Genomic DNA, 19,792 nt, shown 5'->3' on the forward strand with positions numbered 1-19,792 from the left:
GATTGACTGATGTGCTTTGCTGCTTTACATTGCATCTCCAACAATGTAGCATAAAGCAAAAGTACTGCTGCAAAGGTTCCCGGACGAGTAATGTAATTTATAAAATGTTAAGGCGGCTTGCCATACCCGGGTTATTTACTACGCCTCTGAAGTGGGAAGCGTGGCTCCCACAGTTCTGCGTGGGTCTTGGAGAAGGCAGCAGCAGGTCAGCATCATCTGGAGGCTGTTGGTGTGAACAGGGCTCCTTGTTACCCAGCAGGGAGTCAGCGGACTGCAGGCGTCTCTGTTCCTTATTTACCCGGAGGGACCTGTAGAGGGCGATAAGCACGGCCGGAAAATTCAAGCGTAAACTCTACGCTTTTTTTCTTCAGTTTCGTCACGTGACTTTGGGTCGCCTCGGTGGCCATGGAGACGCAGCACCAACACAGATGAGCTACGGTGACCCGATCCAGAGGTCGTTTCCTCACAGGTAAACTTTGTATTGCTCATAGGGGAAGGTTACAGTTAAACGGCTGTAGTGAGGAGGGTTCTGGACCTGGGTTCCGACTGTCTGCGGTCTTATCCCAACATCTACTGGTGCTTCTTCAGCACATCAGCTAAAAGTTCATTTGTTTCAGTAAGTCAGTTCAAAGACTGGATCTCATGCATTATATACAAAGATAGACACAGCGTGATATATTTCACAAGTTTATTCAGTCAGTTTTGAGGAATCTGCTGATTTTACCCCGGATTCATAAAAAAGGATTTTAGCACCCAAATGTTCTGTTAGGTCAAAGCTATAGCTGACACTATCCTACTGAAAACCTCTGACTTGACAATTGTCCAGCAATCATTAATATCCTAAGCTACAAAAGGTAATTGCTGAAGAAATTGGCTGTTCACAGAGAGCTGCATCCAAGCATATTAATGTAAAGTTAAGTGGAAGGAAAAAATGTGGTAGAAAAAGGTGCAACAGAGATAACAGCAGCCTTGAGGATTATGAATCAAGCACATTGAAGAACTTGGGTTTTGGAGTCAGACTTTCAAGATTAATCACGCACAGATGTGTCCAGGACCAGTGCTCAACAAGAAGCATCTGGCGTGAGCTAAGGATGTTTGCATTTCATTTAGAAATCAAATCAAGGTCCCAGAGTCTATAAGAAGAGTGGAAAGGAACACAACCCATGTTGCTTGAAGTCCAGTGTGCAGTTTCCAGAGTCAGTGATGATTAGTGGTACCATGCCATCTGCTGGTTCTGGTCCACTGGGTTTTCTGAAGTCCACAGGCAACGCAGCCATCTACCAGGACATTTTAGATCACTTCCTGCTTCCTTCTGCTGACCAGCTTTATGGAGTTGCTGATTTCATTTTTCAGCAGGACTTGGTACTGGCACATACTTCCAAAGGTACCAAAAGCTGGTCCAATGTTCATGGTCTTACTGGGCTTGATGGGCCAGGAAACTGGCCTGACAAGAACTCCGTAGAGAATCTATAGAGTTCTGTGAAGAGGGAGATGAGAGAGACCAGAACCAACAGTGCAGGTGACCTGAAGGCCACTATCAAAGCAACCTGGACTTCCTGAACACCTCAGCAGAACCACAGGCTGATCTCCTCCATGCCACGCCACACTGATGCATTAATTCAGGCAACAGGAGCCCAGACCAAGTACTAAGTGCAGATACTGAACAGAACCTGGAGGTACTGTTCAGAAGAAAGGAACAACATTTTTTCTATTGTTGTATTTTAAAAACAAAATGTTAGTTTTTTATTACCTGCAAGGCAGAATGATGATATTCATCAGAAATGGATTTGTAAATGGATCTCTGTGACATATGTTGATGCTGAGGTAACAGGAGGAGGAATCATGCCGAAGAAACAGGTGAAAGGAGAGGTGACGGAGGAGGAGAGACTCCTGCAGCTTCAGCAGAGAGCACAGGCTGAGGAGGAGATGGCTAAGAAGAAAGAGGAGACGCTAACGCTGTATCTGAAGGTAACGTCTGTCCTCAACATCTTCATGAGCAGACGACCACACCCATAATGCATTTTACAGAACTGTGCAAAAGTCTTCATCCAGTCCTAGTTTCCTAAAAAGATTGACCTGAAAAAGGTCAAATGGGCTGAAAATGTGTCAAAAGCAGAGTCCAAAAACAATTACACGTTACAAACCCTGGTAGCTTAGAGGGAAAGCATAAAGAGCAGGTGGGTAATGGCTGTTCTGACCCGTTTCTTGACTGAAACCAGGACAAGCTTCAGAAGGAGCAGAGGAACGCGTCCGTGAACCTGCTGAAGCTGATTGAAAGCTGGAGGAAGAACCTGCGTCAGGCTAGAGATGCTGAGCAGCTTAAACATGTCGCAATCCTACAGCAGACGAATGAGAGGAAGCTGGATGAGCAGAACTTTATCATGCAGGTGAGGAGCTACGTACTGATCCATCTCGTCCTCCCCACAGGGTGTTAACCTCCTCATTGTGACTCTGTGTTTGTGATTCAGAAAACAAAGAGGGAGCTGGAGGAGGCAGACCGTCACGCCGATCAGGTGCAGCGGTGCCACCTGCAGCAGGAGGAGGATCTGTTGGGTCAGCGTGACAGAGTTCTGATGGATCTGGAGCAGCAGTGGGAAAGCAGCCTGCAGAACTTGAGCTTTATATTAAGCTCAGAGATGTCAGTCAAACACCACAAACAATTTCTTCCTAAATGTTCCACACTGAAACCTGTGAGGGCGCTAAAACGTTTTCATAGCACTTTAGATGCAGGCCCAAACCATGATACTACCACTACTGTGTTTTACAGCTGAAAAAGGTTTGATGCTTGAATGTTTTATTGGATTTGGATGATGTGTTGCTTTTTGAGATCTTTTAGCCTGCTTCATGTTGCCAAACAGGTTCCATTTTTGTGATTTCCTGATTCTACGGGTCTGGCAGTACTCAGGCAACCTAGCAGCGAAGTCAGAGGAAGCATCTGGAGACCTCTGAGAGCAGATTGTGTCAGAGTACAAATATTGGGAATGATCCAAAAGCATCCAGCAGCACTGATCATCTAGGAAAGCTTCGTAGTCTCCATTATTAACAAATGGAAGAAGTTTGGAACCAGCAGGACCATCAGTAGATCTGACCACCCAACCAAATAAACCACCAACCTTTAAAACGTCCACCTGTTTTAAAGATGTCCAAGATGTTATTACAACATGTTTTAAACTATATACAAATATGAAAAGGTTCTGCACATCTTGGTCCTCTCAGATTAGACGTCTGTTCCTTCATGTTGTCATTGTTGGGGTTAAAGAGGCAAACATCTCATGTTCTGACAGCACCGTGGACCCATTTGTGTTAAACCCTGTCTGGTGTCTGCAGGGAGAAGATGTGGGCTGACTTCCAGCAGCAGAATCAAAAACTGGTGGATCTCTGTCTGCCTGCAAAGATACACGATAAATGCATGTGTGAATACATCGAGAAGCTCCACCAAGAGGTCGTGGATTCAAACATGAAGAATCAGCAAGACCTGGTACCTAACAGAGACACCTCACATTAACATGTTCTTCTTTCAGTCTCTGGGTGGGCCTCAGCTCAGCTTTGTCTCCTGTCTCAACAGGAATTTTTAAAGAAGAAAGTCAACATGGACGACAGATCTGTTCTGAACCAGCAGGTTCTCCAGGAGACCAGAGACAGCCTGAATGAGCTAGACAAGAAAATGTCCAGCATGCAGCAGATCAACACCAAGCTAATGATCTTTAGGAGGCTGAAGGTATCAGAAAGTCCAAGTAGTCCTCTCAGTCTCCTTGTGCCCTTCATTGTATCCTTCCTTCCTTCTCACTTCCCTGGTTCTAACAGATTCTGTATGTAAATCCGACCCACTGAATCAGTGTCCACAATAAATTCATGAATACATTTTTAAATTAATATAAACGGAGGAGAACTCAGAACCCTGAACATCACACTGAGCCATTAGTCCAGTCCTCGAGGGGTGATGTCCTGCAACCTTTAGATGTGTCCTTGGTCCAACACACCTGAATCAGAGGGTGAAGCTGCCTTCTCAACCTGCAGCGAAGTTCTGCAGAGTCCTGCTAGTCACCTGGGTATTTGATCCAGGTGTGTTGAAGCAGAGATGTCGTAATGTTTTAGGTCTTCGAGTACAGGAGTTTGACACCCGTCCTATTAAGTCCAACCCAGTACATCGTTGGTTTGCTGTTTTGAGAGGTTTCTCTGTGCAGGTGGTAAATATAAAGTACCTTGCAAAGTGACCCATGACCTTTTTCACATTTTGTCACATGTCCACCATGACCCTCGACCTGTGACAGACAAACACAGAGTATTGTTGTGCAATGGAAGGACAAAATCTGAGTAGTGTGGCATGCATCTAAATATCTAAATTCTGCAGAAGCCCCTTTAGCTGCAGCTTCCTCATCCCCGCTGAAGAAGAGCATTCCCACAGCATGATGCTGCCACCACCAGCGGTGTTCTTAGAATCATGAAACTTTAATGGTTTATCCCAGCCCAGAAGTGGTTGAATTTTCATATAACATAGTAGGTTATTTAAACCTACTACTGTTTACTAAGTGAATGTAGAACATTTGTACCAATCCTCACAAAACATGTCTACAGTCCTGTTACAACAGCCTGAGTAAAGGACACAGAAAAACGTGTTAGAAAAACGTTAGATTTTGTTTCTAAATTTATTTCACCTTTATTTCACCAGGAAGGTCAGTTGAGAACTAACTCTCATTTATAAAGGTGACCTGGCCATGAGGCAGCATGCAAGGCAGCTTTATAAAGGTGACCTGGCCATGAGGCAGCATGCAAGGCAGCTTTATAAAGGTGACCTGGCCATGAGGCAGCATGCAAGGCAGCTTTATAAAGGTGACCTGGCCATGAGGCAGCATGCAAGGCAGCTTTATAAAGGTGACCTGGCCATGAGGCAGCATGCAAGGCAGCTTTATAAAGGTGACCTGGCCATGAGGCAGCATGCAAGGCAGCTTTATAAAGGTGACCTGGCCATGAGGCAGCATGCAAGGCAGCTTTATAAAGGTGACCTGGCCATGAGGCAGCATGCAAGGCAGCTTTATAAAGGTGACCTGGCCATGAGGCAGCATGCAAGGCAGCTTTATAAAGGTGACCTGGCCATGAGGCAGCATGCAAGGCAGCTTTATAAAGGTGACCTGGCCATGAGGCAGCATGCAAGGCAGCTTTATAAAGGTGACCTGGCCATGAGGCAGCATGCAAGGCAGCTTTATAAAGGTGACCTGGCCATGAGGCAGCATGCAAGGCAGCTTTATAAAGGTGACCTGGCCATGAGGCAGCATGCAAGGCAGCTTTATAAAGGTGACCTGGCCATGAGGCAGCATGCAAGGCAGCTTTATAAAGGTGACCTGGCCATGAGGCAGCATGCAAGGCAGCTTTATAAAGGTGACCTGGCCATGAGGCAGCATGCCAGGCAGCTTTATAAAGGTGACCTGGCCATGAGGCAGCATGCCAGGCAGCTACAAGTTAAGAACAGAAAAACATAAAACATAGAATTTACAGATGAATGAAATACAAAATCTATACATAAAGATGGTGACGTGTTAAAAAAGGACAAATGGTTTAAAGCAAGTACAAGGATCTCAGACTGTTGATTGAGAACAGTCTTTAAAGGAGGAGATGGGAAGGATTGTACTGAGTTTTAGGGACTGTTGTAGGTCAGGTCCATTCAGCTGCAGCAGAAAGTTCAACCAGATGAGGTACCATCTTCTGGGACAAGGAGACTGATGAGGCGACTGTAGCGTAAACTGTGAAGAAGTGGTTGTAGATATACCATCCATCCATCATCCATCCATCCATCCATCCATCATCCATCCATCCATCATCCATCCATCATCCATCCATCCATCATCCATCCATCCATCCATCATCCATCCATCCATCCATCTATCCATCCATCCATCCATCATCCATCCATCCATCCATCCATCATCCATCCATCATCCATCCATCATCCATCCATCCATCATCCATCCATCCATCATCCATCCATCCATCCATCATCCATCCATCATCCATCCATCCATCATCCATCCATCATCCATCCATCATCCATCCATCATCCATCCATCCATCATCCATCCATCCATCCATCATCCATCATCCATCCATCCATCCATCATCCATCCATCCATCCATCATCCATCCATCCATCCATCATCCATCCATCCATCCATCATCCATCCATCCATCATCCATCCATCCATCCATCCATCCATCCATCATCCATCCATCCATCCATCATCCATCCATCATCCATCCATCCATCCATCCATCATCCATCCATCCTTCCATCCATCCATCCATCATCCATCCATCCATCCATCCATCCATCCATCCATCATCCATCCATCATCCATCCATCATCCATCCATCCATCCATCCTCCATCCATCATCCATCCATTCATCCATCCATCATCCATCCATCATCCATCCATCCATCATCCATCCATCATCCATCCATCCATCATCCATCCATCATCCATCCATCCATCATCCATCCATCCATCCATCCATCATCCATCCATCCATCATCCATCCATCATCCATCCATCATCCATCCATCCATCCATCCAGCTGTGGTTCCTCTGAGCGTCGCATCTAAAAGTATTTCTTCAGGGGACGACAGATGTATCTGCTTTAAAAGTAAATAATGGATTGATGAGATTAATGCAGGTTTTTACTAGAGATGTTTTTTTATATTTCCTCCTTCATGAGATCAGAGGCTGCATCCACATGAGCCCAGTTCTGTGGTTCTATGGGAACCACCATGGTTCAGTGGGGTTGGGGGCTCTGTCTTCTCTGACCAGGGGACCTTCTTCTACATGTCTTCTGTGTTTCCTACACGGTTTGTGGCAAACTACAAACAGAACTTCTTCTGACTTTCCTCCTGTCACTCTTTGATAAAGGTCAGATTAGTGGAGTGTTCGGGTTTAGCTGGCCATGTCCTGGTAGTTGTGCAGGTGATCCATCTTCTCTCCATGTTCAGATGATGGATTTAGCAGAGCTCTGTTCAAAGCTTGGGATGTTGTTTAACCCTGCTTTAAGGTTCTCCAGAACTTTCTCCCTCACTTGTCTGCTGGGTTCCTTGGTCTTCATGCTGCTGGTTGTTCTCTAAAATTCTCTAAAGAACCCCTGAGGCCAGAAACAGAACATCTGCAATTAGACTCAGATTCAACTGGACTCTGGTTAGTTATCAGGCGACTTCTGAAAGTAAGTAAATGCACTGTAGCTTATTTAGAAGCATCAGAGTAAATGGAACCAAATACCAATGAACACCTGACTTCACCTTTAAGCATATCAGCATAGTCTGATCCATCTGGTTTGCCTTTGTTGGTTCTGAGCTTGTTTGATCTCCTCCAACAGGACAAAGCCAACAAGCTGAGACAGCAGATCTCTTCCTTAGAAGCAGAGAATCATCTGATGGAGCAGGAAGTGAACACCGGCAAAAACAAACTTAACCAAAAGTGTCACAAGCTCCAGGACCAGCTGGCCCAAGGTCGCCAGGAAGTGAGGAAGGAGATCGCTGACTTCAGCATGCAAGGTGCCGCCTTCACCAAGAATCTGCAGGCTGTGATCACCAAGGTAAGATCTCACTGAGCTAAGTCCCACTGTCACAACTGTGGTTCTTCTCATCCACCTTCTGTTTTGCTATTTCAGGGCGAGAAGGTTCTACGAGCTGCAGAGCTGTGCAACAAGCTGCAGAACCAACAGAAGGTACTGCCACTATCATCAGAGGGTGACACACATCCGAGGAACAGAGCAGAACAGGTAAGTGGACAGGGATGGACCTTCAGGACTGACGCATGAGTTGAACCCTGACAGCGGTTCTGAATCTTGGTTTGTGTGCAGGAGGTCTGTGAGTCTGCAGAGCTGCAGGAGCTGCAGAAGCATCTTAACTCTGCCCTGCTGCACAGAGAAGCTCTGAGGAACCACAGCGAGGATCTGAGGCAGGAGAACCAGCAGCTGCAGGTCCTGGTGGATCGGCTTGACGACAGCCTCGAGGGACATCTCGCTCCGCTGCCGGTTCTCCAGGTTCAGATAACCTCTGTCCCGCCGGCGACAGACAGACGGCACACCGTCATCGAAGCTGCGCACATCGTTAAATACTGCCTGTTAGACAGCTGAAGTCCAGATCTAAACGGATCCCTTCAGTCCATCAAAGTAAAGATCTAATGAGCATTTGCTGCAGAGTTATATTCAGGCCACACCTGGTGATGGATCAGAACCAGACTTGTTTAGGTGGGGCAAAACAATTAAGGACTGAGGCATGATGTGTTTCTGGGTTTAAAATAAAATGTTGTGTTCAGCTTTCTTCTCAGTTCTTCATCAGTTCCTCATCAGGTCCTCCTCAGACCTGTTTGCCTTGAAAAAATGAAACTTGTATATTCATTAATTACACACAGACTGATATATTTCAAAAATGTATTTCTTTTCATTTTGATGATTATAACTGACAACTAATGAAAACCCAAATTCAGTATCTCAGAAAATTACAATATTACTTAAGACCAATACAAAAAAAAGGGATTTTTAGAAATGTTGGCCAACTGAAAAGTATGAGCATGTACAGCCCTCAATAGGTCTGGCATATTGCATCTTCCTCTTCACAATCCCCCATGGATTTTCTATGGGGTTAAGGTCAGGCGAGTTTGCTGGCCAATTAAGAACAGGGATACCATGGTCCTTAAACCAGGTACTGGTAGCTTTGGCACTGTGTGCAGGTGCCAAGTCCTGTTGGAAAATGAAATCTGCATCTCCATAAAGTTGGTCAGCAGCAGGAAGCATGAAGTGCTCTAAACCTTCCTGGTTTATGGATGCGTTGACCTCAGAAAACTCAGTGGACCAACACCAGCAGATGACATGGCACCCAAACCATCACTGACTGTGGAAACTTTAAACTGGACCTCAAGCAACGTGGATTCTGTGCCTCTCCTCTCTTCCTCCAGACTCTGGGACCTTGGTTTCCAAAGCAAATGCAACATTTACTTTCATCAGACAACATAACTTTGGACCACTCAGCAGCAGCCCAGTCCTTTTTGTCTTTAGCCCAGGTAAGACGCTTCTGACGCTGTCTCTTGTTCAGGAGTGGCTTGAAACAAGGAATGCGACGGCTGAAACCCATGTCTTGCATACATCTGTGCGTGATGGTTCCTGAAGCTCTGACTCCAGCTGCTGTCCACTCTTTGTGAATCTCCCCCACATTTTTTAATGGGTTTTGCACTTAACTCTATAGGTTGTACACTTTTTTTCTACCACATCTTTTCCTTCACCTCTCTATTAATGTGCTTGGACACAGAGCTCTGTGAACAGCCAGCCTCTTTAGAAATGACCTTTTGTGTCTCGACTTCCTGGGTCAAGGTGTCAATGGTCGTCTTCTGGACAACTGTCAGGTCAGCAGTCTTCCCCATGATTGTGTCGCCTACAGAACTAGACTGAGAGACCATTTAAAGGCCTTTGCAGATGGTTTGAGTTAATTAGCTGATCAGAGTGTGGCACCAGGTGTCCTTCAATATTGAACCTTTTCACAATATTCAAATTTTCTGAGATACTGAATTTGGGGTTTTCATTAGTTGTCAGTTATAATTCAATTCAAAGATACTATTGATCCTTGAGGGGAAATTAGAAGTCCAGTACAACCCATACCAAACATACATCATGACACAAGACAAGGGTGGGACGGGTCACCGAGGCTTTGCTGCCCACTCACAGGCGCTGCCCTTGTTAGATGAGAAAAGAGACCACATTAGGTAAGTAGAGGGAAAAATCATATTTCACACTTTATCCTTAGCAGGATACAGTTTGAGATTGTAAAAAACCTCAGAACAAAGAAGCAACAAGTTGACAAAACAACATCATGCTGGGAACGGTGAAGGTGGTGTGAGGGGGTGCATATGTTTATCTTGAGCATGTCAATATTATCATCAATATTAAAATATTATAAAATATTAAAATATTATCAATATTAAAAGAATTAACATTTGAAATATATCAGTCTGTGTGTAATGAATGAATATAATAGACAAGTTTCACTTTTTGAATGGAATTAATAAATTATTTATACATGATATTTAAATTTTATGACCAGCCCCTTTAAATAAAAAACTTGATCAGAAACTGCTTTGGGATTATAGTGGCAACCGCAGCTCAATATAGAGGATATCTGTGTGTCTGTTAACCCTGACAGGTGCAACTTGGACAGGGTCACTAGTCCAAGTTCGCACACAACCACACTCAATCCTAAGCGCGTTTTAGAGAAATCCATTGACCTAGAGGAACCTGGAGTATCAGGAGAAAACTCCATGAAGAAAGGCCCTGGCTGGATCTTGAACCTTGTTTCCATTTTCAGGACTGATATTTAAAAGTGGGCAGCGCCATCTGGTGGTCTTAATGAAAATATTTGTGATTCAGCAACTCTTCCTGATGCGCCTTCATCACTCTAACGTACACTCACCGGCCACTTTATTAGGTACACCTGTCCAACTGCACGTTAACACAAATTTCTAATCAGCCAATCACATGGCAGCAACTCAATACATTTAGGCAAGTAGACATGGTCAAGATGATCTGCTGCGGTTCAAACCGAGCATCAAAATGGGGAAGAAAGGTGATTTAAGTGACTTTGAACGTGGCATGGTTGTTGGTGCCAGACGGGCTGGTCTGAGTATTTCAGAAACTGATGATCTACTGGGATTTTCACACACTACCATCTCTTGGGTTTACAGAGAATGGTCCGAAAAAGAGAAAATATCTAGTGAGCGGCAACAGTAACTCAAATAACCACTGGTTACAACCAAGGCATGCAGAAGAGCATCTCTGAACGCACAACATGTCAAACCTTGAGGTGGATGGGCTACAGCAGCAGATGACCACTCCGGGTGCCACTCCTGTCAGCTAAGAACAGGAAACTGAGGCTACAGTTCACGCAGGTTCACCAAAGTTGGACAACAGAAGATTGGAAAAACGTTGCCTGGTCTGATGAGTCTCAATTTCTGCTGCAACATTCGGATGGTCGGGTCAGAATTTGGCGTCAACATCATGAAAGCATGGATCCATCCTGCCTTGTATCAACGGTTCAGGCTGGTGGTGGTGGTGTAATGGTGTGGGGGATATTTTCTTGGCACACTTTGGGCCCCTTAGTACCAACTGAGCATCGTGTCAACGCCACAGCCTACCTGAGAATTGTTGCTGACCATGTCCATCCCTTTATGACCACAGTGTACCCATCTACTGATGGTTACTTCCAGCAGGATAACGCATCATGTCATAAAGCACAAATCATCTCAGACTGGTTTCTTGAATATGACAATGAGTTCACTGGACTCAAATGGTCTCCAGTCACCAGATCTCAGTCCAATAGAGCACCTTTGGGATGTGGTGGAACGGGAGATTCACATCATGGATGTTCAGCTGACAAATCTGCAGCATTTGTGTGATGCTATCATGTCAATATGGACCAAACTCTCTGAGGAATGTTTCCAGAACCTTGTTGAATCTATGCCACGAAGGATTAAGGCAGTTCTGAAGGTAAAAGGAGGTCCAACCCGGTACTAGAAAAGTGTACCTAATAAAGGCGCCGGTGAGTGTAAATGTGTGTCTGTCTCACTTTATTTGAAGACAAAAAGGATTTATTGATTGTCAAGTTTAAAACGTCTGGATTTAGGTCATCTGGAACAGCAATTCTTCTTCTTTATTATAAAAGCCGTGGCTGTCATATTATAGAAGAAGCTAAAAGCTTTGGGATAAAGAGCTTCACGTCCTGCACCCGATGTTCCTATAACCTGCTCAACACCTCTGCTTTATACATTCATACAGATCTGAGGCCAGCAGAGGTGAAAAAGTGAGAATTTAATCGTAAGTTTCTGGTTAGCTGTGCATTTCAAAACACGAATCGCTCTAAGGCCAAATCTCAGCAGAATAATGTCAGAAAATGAAAATATGAAAAAATTTGCAGCATGCAGGCATCGAACCCGCTACAGCTTCCTAATAGTGATGTGTCGGTTGCGAACGACCCGGCTCAAAGAGCCGGCTCTTTTAAGTGAACGACGAGAGACGGCTCCTGATTGGGAGTCGATTAGTCGTTTTTTCTGTGTTTTTTTTTTCTCCCTAAAGCCTCGCGTGATTGGTCAAGGTGTGTGGTGGCGTCTGTGAGTCAGCACTGAGCAGAAGGGGGAGGGGAGGATTTACGGACCCGCACGGCACGCTGAACGGCACACAAGTTGGAGAAATTGAGAAAGAACTTAGACAGAACGCTGAAAGATGAGAAAATGGACAGCAGAAAACGGAGTAAAATTTGGACACATTTCAAAATAATTGACAATTCAAAAGCAGAGTGTGGACTGTGTAACGTTAGCATTTCATACAGAGCAGGCTCCACAAATAACCTGCACAGACACCTAAGAACTGCCCACCCATTAGTTCAGTTGGAGGAAAAAAGGCAAACAAGGGAACCTGCTGTTAATGAAGGTGCCAGTGTATCCACTGCAACTGTTGCTGTAGAGCCTACAGCATCAAACATTACACCATCACAACCAACTCAGAGCTCTATGAGACAGTTTTTATAAAAGGCTTTGACCCCAGCAAGACAGAACTCAATTAATGAGGAACTGGCTAAAATGATTGCAAAGGATTTTCAGCCATTTTCTATTGTGGATGACAGAGGATTCAGAAGCTACACCCATGCTCTAAATCCAATGTATACACTTCCAAGCAAGAAAACACTCTCCCAAAAAGTAATTCCAAGCCTCTTTGACAGAGAACGTGCTGCCCTCCAAGAAAGGGCAAAAAAAAAAAAAGCCATAGCTGTTAGTCTAACAACTGACCGCTGGACATCCCGAACCACCACATCCTATATGTCAGTTACATGCCACTTTGTTGAAAACTACAAAATGGTGTCCTGTCTGCTGGATTGTTCTAAGTTCAGTGACAGACACACATCTGAGAATTTAGCAGAGGAACTGCTCAAAGTGGCAAAAGAGTGGGGCGTGGAAAACAAAGTGGTTTGCTGTATTACTGACAATGCAGCTAACATAACAAAAGCAGTGAAAACCCTCAAATGGACCCACCACCCATGTCTGGCACACACAATTAATCTGTTTGTAAGAGATGCTCTGAAGGTGATGAAGCCCACTCTGGACGAAGTTAAGGGGATTCTTCCACAGGAGCACAACAGCCACAGCAAAGCTAAAATTTACCCAACAACAGATGGGCATGCCTGAGCTTAAGCTCAAATAAGACTGTATTACTAGGTGGAACTCCACCTTTCACATGCTAAAACGAATCCTGGAATCCAAGGATGCAGTCATCTCAACTCTTGCTATTATCAATGCACCTGTTGATCCTCTGAGCCCAGAGGAATGGGAGATAATGCAAGAAGCATGCACTGTTCTGGAGCCATTCGAGTAAGTCACGGTGGAGATCAGTGCAGACAGGTACAGTGTGCAAATGTTATCACCTTATTATTGTTATTATTCAATTCTTATCTTTTTTTTGTTGTTGTTAATAATGAAATGATAAAATAAATGTAATACTTATAATAATAATGATATACATTGCAAAATAAAATAGAGCATATTTTTTTAACACTTACATTTTACTCTTTTTCAGCTATGTTGCAGTCTCTAGGATGCTCATCCTGTGTAAGGGCATGCAGAGAGTGACAGCTGAGCACCACACCAGAGTAACCACAGGGAAAGTGAAAGAGCTAGTGGATGCTCTCTGCGCATCCATGGACAGAAAGTTCCACAGAATGGAATATAACACTGTTCTGTCAGAAACCACAATTCTTGATCCAAGATTCAAAAAGCTGGTCTTTAATGACAACAGAGCAGTTGATGAAGCTCTTCAGAGAATAACTGCAGCAGCAGCAAGGTTCAGCCAGTTAACTCCACCGCCAGGGGGCCATGAGGGAGAAGAGGCAGCAGAGCACGAACAAGAAGAGCCACAAGCATCTGCTGTTTGGAGGTTCTTTGAAGAGCTGGAGACACAACAAGAAGGAATCCCTCATCAGATGCAATAATGGAAGTGAGATCCTATCTTGAGGAGCCCCTTTTCCAGAGGACTGCAGATCCACTGAGCTGGTGGGCTACCAAGAGTTCAGTCTACCCACGTCTTACACACGTGATGACACGGAGACTGTTCATTGTTGCAACATCTGTCCCCTCAGAGAGAATCTTCTCTAAAACAGGGCAGATAATTACTGATAGAAGAAACCAGATCAGCACCTCAAAGCACAGGCAGTTGGTTTTTCTGAATGCCAATCTTTACTAAAGATTGCTAATGACTAAATATGTATAGCTGCTGGATGCAGCTTTTTTCTTTTTGTTTTGCTTATTTCAATTTATATTTTGTTCACTATATTCTGTTCATTGTAAATAGTTCAAAGTGTTTTGGCTAATTTTTGAATAAAAGGAGTTTTGACTTTGTTTTGTTTTGTATTTGGTTAGGTCAATGATAATTGTTTTTTTTTTTTTTGTCTGATTGAGATGTTTGTTTTTATATTTAACATTTTATTGTATATTTATTTTATACTTTTTGTCATACTCTGCTTGTTTATTTTTAATTTACAAATAAAGCCACATAGATAAAAAACATTTAATTTAAAGCATGTTTTTTATATTAGTACTTCATTTTACACATTATTTGATATTATTTTTGGTCATGAATTCATGTAATAAAAAATCTGAGGAGCCACTTGGGAGCCGAAAGAGTCGGCACTTTTTAGTGAGCAGAGCCAAAAGAACCGGCTCTCAAAAAAGAGCCGGAATGCCCATCACTACTTCCTAATGTGAGACCAAAATAAATTCATTATCAACACAAACTAAACCTAACCAGCCAATCCGTGACCACCTCATATTCCGGTGGACCAACCACATCCCGAGCTGGTGGGCGTTTGACCAATCACGTTCCACCTTCTGAATGCTTTATAAAGTCTGGAAGGAACTTGGAGAGCTGTCGTCGTTTCATCGAGAACTGTCTGGACTTCTTTTACGAGAAAGTTTAAACATTTTCATTTTTAACAGCTAAACCTATGATGGATTCTAGGTTTATCCTGTTAGCACAACATTTTATTAAATCAGTAGCGTCATGTTCATATACCTCATTGGACTTGTTCATCGAACAAAGACAGAACCTAATGCTAGTTTTTCTGTGTGGTCCATCTCTGTTTTACCTGTTGGTTAAGAGTTTGTAGCGCAAGTGGAGCAGCTTGTCAATGATATAGTAACGATATATGCTTGTTATTATACATTAATATGAATCAGAATCAGAATCAGAATCAGAAAAGCTTTATTGCCAAGTACGTTTTTGGACATACAAGGAATTTGTTTTGGCCACGTTTGCATCAGTATCACGTTGTGCGGCTAATAAATTTGTTTTATGGAGGTTGTGCCCAGTTGAATACAGTATTTTTAATTGATATTTGGATCACAGTTATGATCATAATTCTATGATTGATTAAACATCTAATCAAACGCCTAATATTTCTTATTGTCAACCCCCGCCAAATAAAATAAACAGAAATTAAACTTGGTATTGTAGCAACAATATAATACCAACTACTGCTATTTTTTGTTAATAAATTTGTCACAAAATTTTTAAATATCCATAATATTTAATTGGATTTATGTCCAGCCTAAAGAGGTTTTTGTTTGTCTGCTTAATGCTGTTGGTAGCACAACAAAGTTAAAACTGATGAGATGGTAGAATATTACATCATAAATTCTACTGTTATTTAGTATTACTGTAAATCCCAAACAATGTCAGTCAGTCAGTCATTTTCTACCGCTTATTCCATAGTGGGTCACGGGGGAGCTGGTGCCTATCTCCAGCAGTCTATGGGCGAGAGGCGGGGTCACCCTGGACAGATCACCAGTCCATCACAGGGCAACACACAAACAACCAACAACACACTCATTCACACACCTAAGGGCAATTTAGAGAGACCAATTAACCTAACATGCATGTCTTTGGACTGTGGGAGGAAGCCGGAGTACCCGGTGAGAACCCACGCATGCATGGGGAGAACATGCAAGCTCCATGCAGAAAGGCCCCCGGCCGGGAATCAAACCCAGGACCTTCTTGCTGCAAGGCAACAGTGCTACCAACTGCACCACCATGCAGCCCTCCCAAACAATGTTTTACAAATAATTCCATGAAGGAGAGGATATCATTGAATATGGTTGAGTAAAACAATGTAATCAATAAATAAATGTAAGTTGATTGGTTAAATTAGAATAATCAATTAATGGTAGATTAAATTGACTAAATTTGCATAGCACTTTCATTGACTAAAATCAGAGTAACTAAATAATAATAAATAACTAAAAAATAACTGTTTTACTAAATTACAACTAAAAGTAAAGTTTTTTTGTCAAAAGTCTAAAACTAAAACGGAGCGTGTCAAAATAAACTCTGTCCAGGTGCATCTTTAAGCTGGACCTGGAACATATTCCTGCTCTTCGGATGGCCAAACAGGGGAGCTTCTGGCCAGAGGAGTTGGTCCAGTCTCATAGAAGACCCTGGACCAGACGGTCAACAGGAAGGAGTTGGCGCTGCACTGCCCCAAGAGGACATGAGAAGTAGAGGAGACTGCGAGAAGGATCAAGGAGCTCATTGATGAGATGGTCAATGAGAAGAAGAGGGACACTGTGGGAGTACCATTGCTGGACCATGACTGCATTCAACAGGTCTGGAAAAGACCAGCAGAGACACATTGCCTGTATCCAGGACAGAGAAAATTTAAGTACACCCTTTCGTCAAACTTTTTGACTGGTGGGGGCGGGACTTCCGGTTGGCGCCATGTGGGGGCCATGTGGGCGGAAGGTCACGTGGTCAAGCAGGTGGTGTGTCCAAGGGGCGTAACAGTGGATGCTGATTGGTTGTCGTCATTAGGGGCGATACCTTAAATGAGTCAATTAAAACACAGGGGTGTGTTTGTTATAAATAGAACAAGACAAATATGGTATTATCGGAAACTGTTTGGCATCAGCACCAATTAAAAATAGAGGGGGTGTGTTTGTAAGCATCGTTAAACCTTGAATAACCCAATGAAAACAATGGGGCGTGCTTTAGTGTTTACTTTAAATACAGAGATAAAACTCTGCACTTTACATGCAGCATTCGTTGGAAAAGAACACCCGTTCAACAATGGCTAGAGTTAAGAGAGTTTATCGTCAAGCGGAGGAGAAACGCAACGCGTGCCAAGATGATGATGATGAACAAGCAACTGCATCATATACTTCCTCAATGGAGATACCTATCGATGATGAACAAGCAACTGCATCATATACTTCCTCATCTGAGATACCTATCGGAATTCCCGTCATGACATACTCTACCGATGATGAGGATCCAACATCAACTTCAATAACCATGGTTGAAAATCAGACCTCGGGTCGGCCAAGAGGTATGTCAGTTCTGTGCGAAACCCCAGTGACCGTCTACCAGTATTCATCTCGTGAATTGAATGCTCCTAAGAAATCAACATACTACATCTGCAGGGTACAAAGACCCCCGTTCGACACTCTGCAGGAAGAATGGTCTTTGGAGCCATATGGCCTGGTTGGCAGCTGGGGTTATATTTTCGTGTATGAAATAGGAGAGCTTTGCCTGTATCAATTGGATCAAGATGAGGTATTTAATGGATCACTGGCTCTGTGTACACTCACCCACAGCGACTGGGCTGTGTTAAAGCTTGCAATCCCGCACCTTAATGATAGCCCTGAAACAGTCTCAAGGCAGGAGAGGGAGGAAGAAGAAGAAGAAAATGAACTGTCTCCTCGACCTGTAAAACGGGCGAGAATGTTTCATATACCATCCGATGTTGAAATAGCTGAGAGAGAACCTCTCTTTAGCGCAGTGTGGGGGTCAAAAACCACAGCAAATGGCCGCTGGTCTTTTCGGGCAAGCAGACGCAGGAACAACCGGACGAGTCCCTCAGATCTGTTTGTGTTGGAGGCTTTCAATCAGGACTGCGGCGTATTCAAGACAATGCTGGCTCTGCCGTTTGAAGCTTGGGCAGAGAAGATGAGTGAAATTGGACATCGTCTTTCCGACCTTTTCCATAAGTCACGAAGTTGGATCGATGTCATGTCAGTGAAAAAAACCCTGACGTTTCCTGTTTTACGTTTAGAACGAACCCTCTTCTGAGGACACGCCCCTTCCTATGATATATATACGGGGGGATAACTGCAAGCTCACAGACACTGAGAATCGTATCATGAGAATGAGTGGACCGACACCATACATCTCTACAACCACCGAGCAGAGATCCACTTAAGTAAAGTCAGATACCTCTGGAGATACAGCATCTGTGTCTTCGCCCGGGTTAAGATTAAATGTGAATAGAGAGTATCCTTGATTAAATTCCTGACGTGATATACTCAGCGGAAGATCTTTTAGATGTCGTCCTGTAGCTGTAAACAAGTTGTAATACTCTCTCACTGAATGACCTTGGTTAAAATTGGGCTGGAAGTCTTTAGCAGGAATTTGTCTGCCATCCTTACACAAAGCTAAATATTCCATATCAAAATGATTAAAGTCAAACGGATTGAGATTGCGTGTTCCTGTAAAAGCGTCATGATCCAGTAACGCAATCACCACATACTTGGGAAAGACGCCTAAGAAAAGATTGTCTTGGTTGCATACCCTTGAATTTTCAGGGATGGAATATGTTTTTACATTCACACGTGAAAGTGGATGGAGAGCATTTGCCTTCATTAAAGCTGAAGCGTGCCCCAGTCGTACAGCTGGAGAGACAGTAACTTTTTTGATAAAAAGAGATGCTCCTAATATCCTGAGTTTGTAAGTGGAGTCTCTTGCTGCCATGAGACAAAAGGCATCGTTGGCTCTTGTAAGTTTAATTTTAAGGTCAACAGAGTTTAAAAGAAGTCTTTCGCAGAAAAATATGTCGGCATGCAGGGGGCCTAGGAGATGTACCTCCCTGGAATTTGCCGTAAAGCCTGCTCTGCTGTTAAGACCTTGGTTAGGGCCGTTAGTTGTAACAATAGAGTTCAGAGCACCTGCAGTGTCTTTATAAAAAAGACCAGAGCTAAACTGGGTTTTCAAAGAATCCTCAGAAAAGCGTATCGTTGAGATCCAGATACTTTTCTCCGTCTCCCGGAATGAAAAACTCGATCGGCCCTCCATCAGTGATTGCTGATAAAGGCTGGATCTCGGTGTAAATTTTATCTTCGATCGATAGCTGCGTCATCGGGGCAGAAAATAAGTCCAACTCTGCCAGCGTGCACTCTGATGATTTGTTATGTAAAAGAGCCATTATTTAAATATATCAAAACATGCGGATGACTTCCTTCCTCTTCGTTTGTCAGCTCCGACTGATCTCCTTTTTTGCGTTTGTCGTTGTTTTTTAACCGTCCTTAAACGATCACCAGGGGGTCTTGTTCTGGGTCTTTTGGATAAAACCATAATTCCTGAACCTTCTTGACCTTCGTTGTGTGTAGAACCACTCATTTTACTCACGGCTCTACCGATGACATCCGAAGCGATATTTGATGCAGCCATTTTAAGATGGAGTTTTGCAATTGCAAATCCTTTTTTAACCAGAGGGGATACGAAGCGGAATAATTTTGAAAATAATGATCCAATTCCGCGTCCGTACATGACCGGAGCCCCATAAAACCCTGGCAGATTACCGCCTGATTGACTTACATAGTAATTTACAAAGCGATTTGGATCACGTCTCAGACTTAGCTATGCCATGTTCTCTCTTGCCTGCTTGATGCAGTGTTGAATGACCAGCGTAATATGAATGATAACCAATCAATCTTAGAGGTTATATAC

The 19,792-nt window shown here is 43.5% G+C and overlaps 1 protein-coding gene and 1 long non-coding RNA gene across 5 annotated transcripts; both read left to right on the plus strand.

The window, feature by feature from the left end:
• The first annotated feature begins 195 nt into the window (after window positions 1–195).
• Window positions 196–8,300, plus strand: ccdc65 (coiled-coil domain containing 65). 4 transcript variants are annotated; one of them, XM_047379475.1, is made up of 9 exons: window positions 196–469; window positions 1,817–1,968; window positions 2,220–2,387; window positions 2,469–2,638; window positions 3,328–3,478; window positions 3,566–3,718; window positions 7,358–7,576; window positions 7,652–7,762; window positions 7,844–8,300. In XM_047379475.1, the coding sequence occupies exons 2-9, from the start codon at window positions 1,843–1,845 to the stop codon at window positions 8,117–8,119; spliced, it is 1,374 nt and encodes a 457-aa protein (XP_047235431.1). In that variant the 5' UTR covers window positions 196–469; window positions 1,817–1,842; the 3' UTR covers window positions 8,120–8,300. The 4 variants fall into 4 exon arrangements, with proteins under 4 accessions (XP_047235431.1, XP_047235430.1, XP_047235428.1 ...); XM_047379474.1 differs by having other exon boundaries at window positions 1,823–1,968; XM_047379472.1 differs by having other exon boundaries at window positions 197–469; window positions 1,832–1,968.
• On the plus strand, window positions 2,646–3,125 carry LOC124876576. Its single transcript, XR_007040325.1, has 2 exons — window positions 2,646–2,776; window positions 2,859–3,125. It is a non-coding gene; the product is annotated as an uncharacterized LOC124876576 (long non-coding RNA).
• Window positions 8,301–19,792: the final 11,492 nt, after the last annotated feature.

Source organism: Girardinichthys multiradiatus, chromosome 11 (genome assembly GCF_021462225.1).
Source record: "Girardinichthys multiradiatus isolate DD_20200921_A chromosome 11, DD_fGirMul_XY1, whole genome shotgun sequence".
Classification (NCBI taxonomy): domain Eukaryota; kingdom Metazoa; phylum Chordata; class Actinopteri; order Cyprinodontiformes; family Goodeidae; genus Girardinichthys; species Girardinichthys multiradiatus.